The sequence below is a fragment of the Ascaphus truei genome, chromosome 3 (assembly GCF_040206685.1).
Source record: "Ascaphus truei isolate aAscTru1 chromosome 3, aAscTru1.hap1, whole genome shotgun sequence".
In the NCBI taxonomy this organism is placed as follows: Eukaryota; Metazoa; Chordata; class Amphibia; order Anura; family Ascaphidae; genus Ascaphus; species Ascaphus truei.
This window is the reverse complement of record NC_134485.1, coordinates 130,709,640-130,719,534: the sequence shown is the minus strand read 5'-3', so window position 1 is coordinate 130,719,534 and position 9,895 is coordinate 130,709,640. Positions and strand designations below refer to the sequence as shown.

Below are 9,895 nucleotides of genomic sequence, written 5' to 3'. Positions count from 1 at the left end.
CAAAAACACAGCGTAAGTCGTAATTTTGCTCTATACCATGATAAGGATCCCTCCTCATTACCCTTTAAAGGGATTAAACACGTCCCACGTAATAGGAGGGGAGGGGATAGAGTAAAAGATATCTCCATCCAGGTGACATTCTGGATTCAAAAACTTGACACCCTGGTCCCCAAAGGACTAAATGAAGAGATAGGATCTTAATAGAGACACCATACACCTATTTGTCACAGTTTTTCCTGTGCTATGTCCTACCTCATATATATCACCCAAGTGTGGTGATATGTGCTAGTATTATGTATGATATATTTTCCTGTTCACTCTTTTTTGTTTTATTCCAGAGCTCCTCTCATCACTGGTATATGTATTTGAACTGTTGTTTTAATAAATGTTATGACATAGATAGTGCTAGGAATATTGTGTCGTAGGTACTAGTAATGTGTTAACTTCTCCATTTGAATGGTTAGGTGGGAAGTTTCATGCAGCCATCCCACAGAGATATGTTTAGCTTAATTATTCATTCAGATGCATGGTTGTGCCGATGAAAGATGTGATTGGCTACATGGGATATCACGCATCTCCAATCAGATGCGACCATGGGGTGTAAATACTCTGTTGGTTTATTAATAATTAATCCCTGAAGAAGTAGCCCTGTGCTATGAAACGCGTATGATTAAACACACACGGTTGATCCACCACCTAGAAAGGTTATCTCTAGGCATTTAGATCAATCCCTCGAGTTACAGCGGGTCCTGTTCCCTAATACGAGTGATGTTTCATCCAGCTGACGGCCGTCATTGCCTGGCGGCTTGCCGTCGATCACGCAGAGCAGCTGTCTGCAAGTGTGATTGTGGACTATCACCTCCTCCACACCGAAGCTGCTTACCTTTCAAGCAAGTCACCAGACGGAAGTCCTATAGTGACACTCTGGGAGCAGTTACCTACCTGCAGAGAACACGCTCCGAGGTTCCAGCTGATCACCATCTGAGGGTGCCGAGTCAGAGACTGATCCTGCTGCCTTCGGCGTCCGGCAACACGTCTCAGTACATGTAATGCCTGTTTTTTATATCCTGATGTACGCAGATATATTACCTTACCTAATATAACACTTTTATTGAACTTACTTCACCATATGCGTTGTGCGCAGTTTTTCTTGTGACCCACTTAATTTAATTGCCTTCGGGGAGCGCGGGGCCTCTGTAAACCCCACACCCCCCCCGCCGGTAATCTCGCATCCCCCACTTTGCGCACCGCTGCTGTACACATTACAATTCATTAATTTCTGCCACAGATACGAAACAGAATCCATGAAATTCAAACAAAGCAACCGCGATAAACATGGGTGCCTGGTGCGATTGGCCATGTGAATGCCGCGTGGAATACAGCAGAGCACACAAAAACAGCTCTGTGAAAAGTTCGTATAACGGCCGCTGCATCTGTACAGAGATAGACCCTAATGTCCCCAGATAAGTTCTTAATCTGAACTACCAGTGGGGTTCATTAAATATGGTTGCCAAACGCTGTCAGAGTGGGGTGGGAGAAAGATCTACAATCTTGGTATATTATACTGTGGTATAATCAAAATCTGCCTCACGTTTCTCCATACAATTTTAACAATCTAATTTGTACTTTTGGCTTTCAAAGTTACGGTGAGGTAACAAGACAGGAGCCCGTATGAGCGCTCAGAGAGACCTTGTGGTCTAATATATGTGCTCGTTTTTTAAAGAGGCAGGTAACCGCAAAAGTGTACCTAGAACTCGTGCGTATCATAATGGAAGTTCTGCCCTTGCATTCCAGTGCATGATCGCCGACGCGCTCGTTTCACGTGAAACAGCTTCGTCTGGGCACGTTTAGGGGGAGTGTCACATTGGAGCTATAGTGCTTTTAATAGCTGCATCTATTATGCAGTTGTTCATAGGTAACCCCTTAGGTACCTGATTCCAATGGGCAAGATCATATCCCGGTAGCAAGAACACTGTGAGGACAGATGAATTCAGGTAGGACTAAGTATGTTCCCTGGCAATGTTTAATGTTTCAATCAAATTTTTAATGGAAGCAAGAACTATAAAACACTGCAAATACACAGGGATATGCAAGTAACAAAATGAATACTATGGTGAGGTTTGCAGTCATATACGGTAGAAGTGAATGGAGTTAACTTAATGTATTGTTGTCTTGGGGAGTTAAATGTACCATGATAGATGGTGCAGTATTTGACATAGGAAACATAGTTAATTTAAAAAGCCCTATTCCCAGATACATGCCAGATATTCATGGTACTGAATGATCAGGTGTAGTGTTGTCAGGGTTCCTGTTGATCATATGTATATATCAATAGTGGCTACGACGCCTATTGGTGGTCGCGCTGCGCGGACAGATTGTTCTGACTTGCGACGGAGCGCTAACCACGCCCCCCGACGGTTCAGCCAATGAGGGTGAACCTGCCGGGTGATGTCATGCCCCACCCGTCACCCCCACCCCCCGTCTTTCCCCCTGCAGCTCTGCTCAGACCGGGGAACAGAGCTGCACGCGCCGCCAGCCTGGCAGGCGCGCATGTAGCATGTAGCGCAGACACCGGGGCCATAGCCTTAAAGTGCAGTGCAAGTGAGTAGGTGTAATTATATATATATATATATATATAGATTTAAAAATGTAATTGTGGTGGGCACATATAGATATGCTGTATACATTTTTAGAGATATATACATTATTTAGACACTTACAGGCATACCCCGGTTTAAGGACACTCACTTTAAGTACACTCGCGAGTATGGACATATCGCCCAATAGGCAAACAGCAGCTCACGCATGCGCCTGTCAACACGTCATGAATAGCAATACCACCACCCTACCTGTACCAAAGCTGTGCGCAAGCGGGGAGACTATAGAGCCTGTTACAAATGCGTTATTTACATCATATATGCACGTATATGACGATTGCAGTACAGTACATGCATTGATAAGTGGAAAAAAGGTAGTGCTTCACTTTAAGTACATTTTCGCTTTACATACATGCTCCGGTCCCATTGCGTACGTTAATGCGGGGTATGCCTGTATACTAGAGGCGATTCACTGAATAAAGACGTGACTCTTGTAATACAGGGGTTTCTAACTTTTTTATATTTTAATCGTAGCTACCTGAAAACAGAAAAAAGGGGATTATAAAACTGGTGTACAGGCATACCCCGCATTAACATACGCAATGGGACCGGAGCATGTATGCAAAGCGAAAATGTACTTAAAGTGAAGCAGTACCTTTTTTCCACTTATCGATGCATGTACTGTACTGCAATCGTCATATAAGTGCATAACTGATGTAAATAACACATTTGTAACATGTTCTATAGTCTCCCCGCTTGCGCACAGCTTCGGTACAGGTAGGGAGCCGGTATTGCTGTTCAGGACGTGCTGACAGGCGCATGCGTGAGCTGCCGTTTGCCTATTGGGCGACATGTACTTACTCGCGAGTGTACTTAAAGTGAGTGTCCTTAAAGCGGGGTATGCCTGTACTGTTTAACATAACTTTAAAGAATACATTATAATAAATCTAATGCATTAAGGTTCCCCCGAGAACATGAGTATCTCTCCTTTTGTTACGGAATGCTGGGGGGAAAAACCGGGGGGAATATATTACTGTTATTCAATAGAACTCTAATTCAAGTCATGTGATAGCTCCTCAGAAAACCCCTTAGGAAACTAGCAAAATATAGCATGATATACCCTATATTTATTGTAAAGGCCTTTGGTATAGCAATCCTCATGATGTACAGCAGGGCTCTTCAAATAGTTTACCAATGGGCCTTGATCGGAAAAGATTTAGGAGAAGGGCCACAAGTTTGTTGTAATTTAATACATTTAAAATATTATATTTAAACATTTTAATAGGGTTTTTTCATTTAAAGTGTTATTGTAATAATATTACTACTGATTTGCAGGCTGGATAAACTTTGACACGTTTTCTTTTTAGCTGTCATTCTACGATTCTTAGGTCCATATTCAATATGCTTTGAAGCTGCTTCTCCATGCTGGGGAAGAGTTCATATAAATGTACAAAACAGAAGAATTAAGTTGATACTCAGCTGGTCTACCGGGCTGTGTCGGTAGCCGGTTCCGTGTTGCAACTCCCGCTCCGGTTTCCGCCGCTTGTCTCCGCGAACCGAACCCGCCCTGTGAGTCCCTACCCGTGATGTCACCCCGTCCCACAGTCAGCCAATGGGAGAGCACGAGAGTGAGAGGTGTGGCCGGCGGCCAATGAGAGCGCGTGTTATTATGCCACAAACCCAAAAAAAACAATTTTTGACTTTTATATATATATATATATATAGAATAGATAATGCAATTCATCATTTCTGGATATACATGTTTAATATTAGATCTTCCAGTAGACATATAATTCGTTAGGTCTATGGGTCAGACTCTGTGTAGTCTGAGTGTGTTTCTCTGTGCTGGCGCCTTGATAGAACTGACTTTTTGGTGCTATATACATTGGCTAACTTGCCATTAATGAGGAAGCTGTTCAACAAGATAGTATTCAATCATTCACTTTATCAATTAACCGAGGGGTATTTAAACACCACAATTAGCAGTGTGGGTATCACAGGACCTGAGGAAGCATTGGATGCGAAACACGTTGTTGACAGTGAACCTTTTGGACTCCTGAAAGCCACCGTAGACGGTGCATACGCTCAGGATCAGCTGTTTTTACAGCCTACCTGCCGGCCGCAGAAGTGGCGTCTCCCCTGCACTGCAGTTATCCGAGTAGCATCGAGCTGACACATCTGTCGGAGCACAATATGTGAGTGCATGTTTGCTTTTTAATTTGTGCTTTATAAACGGTTTTTACATTCACATATCTCTCTGTGCAATATCTCTGTGGGACAACATTGCTACACAAATGGGGAGAACTACACATCCACCCTCCATCTACTACTGGATTTCTAGATCCAGGGAGGATAGAAGTGATTTGCGGGATATCAAAGATACCTTTCAAGGCACTCCATACTCACATGGCCATGTGAGTAGAGGCATTGTCCACTTGTTATCATCATATCACCTTGGACTATACGCATGTGTTACACTATGTATTCATTTCTATTCTTACTTTCTATATGATGCGCTCCCGAACTTCACCACTTTAAAATACTGGTACTGTCAATATTTTAAAACTTCACACCTGCTATGTTTGGGATTTCAAAGGATGTCGTGATCTTGTCTGTTCCTCTTTTAGTGCCTCAAAATTGTATGGTAGAGACTGTTGACTGTTAAAAAGAGGAATACCTCGCTCTGAGTAAACTTTATAATATTAAAATGCAATTAGTCCTTAATTGGGTGCTAGCTAGGGATTAAGTTTATGCAAAAATAGTACTTGCAAAAAATTGAGAAAGCAATCCAACAAAAATAAGGTGCACTCCAGAAGCTAACTACATACCTTTTTTATAGTGTGAATTTCATTTTACTCCCCAGATTAAAAACACAACCTTAACTCTATAATGCCTATTAAAAAATAATGCATAAAGATCCAAAAATAACCTAATGTAAATATGCTAGAAAGGTTGTACATAGAGAACTATACCATTTTAAAAAGCAATAGCTGAAATACTAGGTCTGTGCTGTACTTTTGGAAGAGGGCGTGGGCTGCTTAGTGTATATACACATTGATACACTACCTAGATAAGTAACAAAGTATCTGTCAATTTATTTATTGGGAAAGTAATGGCTGCTTAGTACAGTATATAAACAGATACGGTGTCTGAATAGCTAAAGTACCTGCAGTCTTTTTTTACAATTAGGATTGATTTTATTTCCAGCCCGCAGTGTTTCAGAGATTTGGGAATGTTGGGGTAGTTAGGGTTAGTAGTGGTGAGTATGTGTAGCAGAGAGTAGGTAGAGATTTAGGTGTAATATCTAATTACTCGATTGATGCTACGGCACACATTGCCATTGGTTTAAGATTTTCCATCTATTTTACAACTTAGTTGACAAAACGCACCAAATAGATGAAAAATAAATCAAATCGCAATGTACTCAGCTCGGTTTACCACCAACCACCTCGGTTGCTTGGATTAAATTTTCATTTAGGGATGCTCGCACTGTTTCCAAGTATCAACCACCACCACCCACCACCAGCACTGCTTCCGTGTTCGCCCACACCACACTCAAGAGACTCAGATTAAACACTCTGCAAAACGCTTTATTGTACCTCATCGAAGCCGGATCTGTCCTCGTTATCCTGGCCACTCAGAACTTTTTTCAGCTTGTCCATTGCTGTGTATATGAAGCTCAGTTGGTGGTCCCGCAACAGATTGCTATGAGTATAATTTCGACTCTCACGGCACCTTGTTGCACAGGACACGGAAGCTAACATTTATTTTTGTTCGCTCTTCAATAAAGTTAGGAGTTTAAAAAAAAAAAAAAAAAAATAATAATAAAGCGGAGAGGATCCGTACTGGTCACGTGGCTCCTCTTTGTGACGCAGGTAAAGTAGTAGAACACTAGTATGACATTATAGTGTCGCTTTGTGGTGCAGCCAGCAAAGGGTCGCCCTGGCTGCTTAGTGACTTGTTGGACTTGTCAGGTTTGGTCCTAATTAATAGCAAAAATACAACTAAAGTAGTTATTTTGCGACAGTTCATTGGATCCTACAAAAATAAGTAACTTCAATATACTACATTACACGATTTAAAAGTGTGGAATATAATGGTGTCTCCCCAATGCTCTGATAGGTAGAGCGACGGTACAGTAGGCTAATTTTATCTGACTCTTCATAAGATAGGTTGACCAGGGATAATTTTATGTAGTACAGTTAAATATCTATTAGTTTCCTGAAGTGGACTACTTGATAAAATCTTCATTTTTGCCATCTTTTTCTAATGGAAGACACAATTACTAGTTTACAATTTATTACGCGTTACAATCATAAAAGTTTGGGTCACATAGGACAACACAACAGAGACTTTTAGAAGTGTTTCAAGGAAAATTCTTTTGGGATAAAATGGAAGATACTATACAGTACAGAAGGTAGTATAATCTTGTCTCATTTGTGCACAAATTAATCCTATGTCCAAAGGACAAAAAACACCTATACAGCGCATCCGCAGATGGTCAATGGTCCACTTTGCAAATTGATTACATTTGTCCCCTACCTTTAGGGAAAAATGGATTAAAATATGCTTTGATCGTGGTACAGTAGATGTGTTTTCAAAATGGGTAGAAGCAATTACAAGGTCAAAGGCTTTATGGGAACATGTTTTTTCCATATGGGGTTTCACATGTATTCTTGAGTCAGGGGTACTCATTTCACACGTCAGGTGACAGCAGTTACATTTGAAATTTTAGGGATTGAATAAAGATGTCATGGTTCTTAACATCCACAATCACATGGCATTGTGGCGCACAAGAATTGGACTTTAAAATCTAGAAAGTACTGTAAAAGTTGCCTCCTCCTGATGTGTCACAGAACTTCAAAGCACAATAAATCCCTGGTGGTAGTGAAATAAATTGGACATTTTCAGATTAAATCTGGTATACGTCTGGGTGAACTGATATCACTGGAACTTCCCAGATCATACAATATAAGAAGAGGTAGACAGTACAGAACAGCTTAGTATATTATGAGCTCATTCAACTCGCATGCTCCAAAGATAAAAACAGCATTTGACCACTCTGGGTCTGAAGTGAACGGCATCCCGATCGCACACGCAGCCGGCTTTAGTCTCCCTGGCAGTGTCACGCTTCCGGGATCCCCGTTGAATGACGCGCACGTCAGCTGTGTTGTCAGCACAGACCTCCAATGCCAGCTTCCAGGATATAGGGGATGCGGTCTCTGCTCGTGGCTCGCGCTTCCAGGTTCCCCGGTCTATGACGCGCACGTCAGCTGAGTATTGAGCGGAAACCTCCAATGCCGGCTTCTAGGGTGCAGAAAATGTGGGGGACAGCAGCACTTGTAGATTTAGGAACCACCCCAATCGGGACGTCGTTCACTTCAGACCCAGAGAGTGGTCAAATTGCTGTTTTTATCTTTTGCTGCTTAATCTGAAAACGCCTGATTTATTTCACTACCACCAGGGAGTTCTTGTGCTTTGATGTTCTGTGACGCCTACCTATGAGATGTTGAGAAATATCTCCTAAGATAAGCTGCATCTCTCCTGCATGGTGATACAATTTGTATTTATATTCACTATCACAGTATCTTTTATATATAAGTTTTTGGGGGTTTGCGCATTTTTCTTGTTGCACTCCTGATTTGTCAAAGTTTTTTGAGGGAAGCTAATGCTAAAAATAAAGTAGGAAAATGGGTCCATGGCAAGCAAATTGGGAAAGATATTATGCCCTCTATGACATTGCCTGACTCATAACGTTAAAGGTACAAAGGTGGGGCGTGTATGCGACGCCACTGCGGATGCACGCGAGCTAGGGGAGCTCAGTACACTCTGCCAACAGAAATCATAATAAACCCCCGAACGTGATCACGACCGGCTCCGTAAGACTCTGCGCCGGCCAGGGGAATCTCCCGCTACAGCCACGAACAGCCGGAGGTAGCAGAGAGAAGAAAACCCAAAGACGGTGCCGCCAAGGCGAGCGCACAGCCTCATCAATAGAAGATGAGAGACAGGCTGAAGGGGACTTTTCTGATAGAAAGGCCACCCTAAGAAACTCAGCAGAAAGAGCTGCAGCAGGGGAAGAGTCAGTGGGGAGAGCTGCCTGTGACAGGGATCGGAGTATGGCAGAAGGAGGCACAGTAATCACCAAACAGGACCTTCAGTACATGTTAAAAGAAATGTAAGCATGCTTTCAGTTAACGCTTTCAGACATGCAATCAGGCTTTCAGTCAACGCTGGATAGAGGGGTAAAAGAATTGAAAGCAGAAGTTTTTTTTATTGGCGAAAAGAACTACGGAGCTTGAAAATAAAATGCACATCTCTTTACAAAATCCGGTAAATACTGACGACGAGGTCTTGCGTCTCAACGAATAGATAAGATCTATGAAGGATGGTATAGACGATCTACAGAACAGGGAGCGAAGGCAGAATTTACGAATCCGCCATGTCCCTGAGTCGGTCTCCGCAGAAGCCCTCCAGCCATATCGTAAGAGACTGTTTATATCAATTTATCCCCAGTTAAAAGACAGTGACCTCCTGATGGATAAAGCTCACAGAGCCCTAGGACCGAGATTCGATGACTCCAAAAGAAGTAGAGACGTAGTCATAAGACTCCACCAATGTACAACCAAAAAAAGGATTATAAAAGGCTGCAGAAATAGCGGCTCAATTGAATTTGAAAACAGCTCCATCCAGATTTTCACAACTATAAAGGGGATGAGACAGCTCGTCCAATAATACAATCTAAATTCTGATTAAAGTAAGCAGGTGCTCGAAAGGGATAAAGATATCAATGTATAACAGTGTTTATCCAAGAGGGATCAAAAAAGTATCCCCATAGCACCTGGCACTCAATGCTGGATAATTTATTCTGGACGACAATATTCCAATAGGGAAAATTACCTATGTTTAACAAATGTATAGGGAATTAATAACCCTTGTACCAAGAAGTCCCAAGAAAATAATAAAGTTTTATTAGTCTAAATACTTATTAAAAACACATATATACATCATACAAAACTGTTAAAAAAAACCCATTCAGAGGTGACTGTTAAAGTAAGCAGCACTTCAGTGAACTATCTATCATAGATAGGAGATCAAATGATTCTCATATATGCTTAGCAGTGAATCATGCCATTGGGTATATGATAGAGAGTTAGTTCGTAGTGACACCTTATATCAGTTGATTTAGGCTTGTGAATATAACATTTAGGGCATAAATGCATCCAAATATTGTCCCTCTACACGCTGACCCTATACGTGTGCTGAGTCTGCTCAATGAGCATATGGTATATACTTGG

At 41.8% G+C, this 9,895-nt stretch overlaps 1 protein-coding gene across 1 annotated transcript in view; it reads right to left on the bottom strand.

The window, feature by feature from the left end:
* SFT2D2 (SFT2 domain containing 2) overlaps positions 1-6,379 on the bottom strand; it is a 167,590-nt gene extending 161,211 nt beyond the window's left edge. The window contains exon 1 of the mRNA XM_075589546.1: positions 6,197-6,379. Coding sequence (XP_075445661.1) covers positions 6,197-6,361 — 165 coding nt within the window. The 5' untranslated portion in view covers positions 6,362-6,379. The remainder of the gene's footprint in view (positions 1-6,196) is intronic.
* Between the last annotated feature and the right edge of the window lie 3,516 nt (positions 6,380-9,895).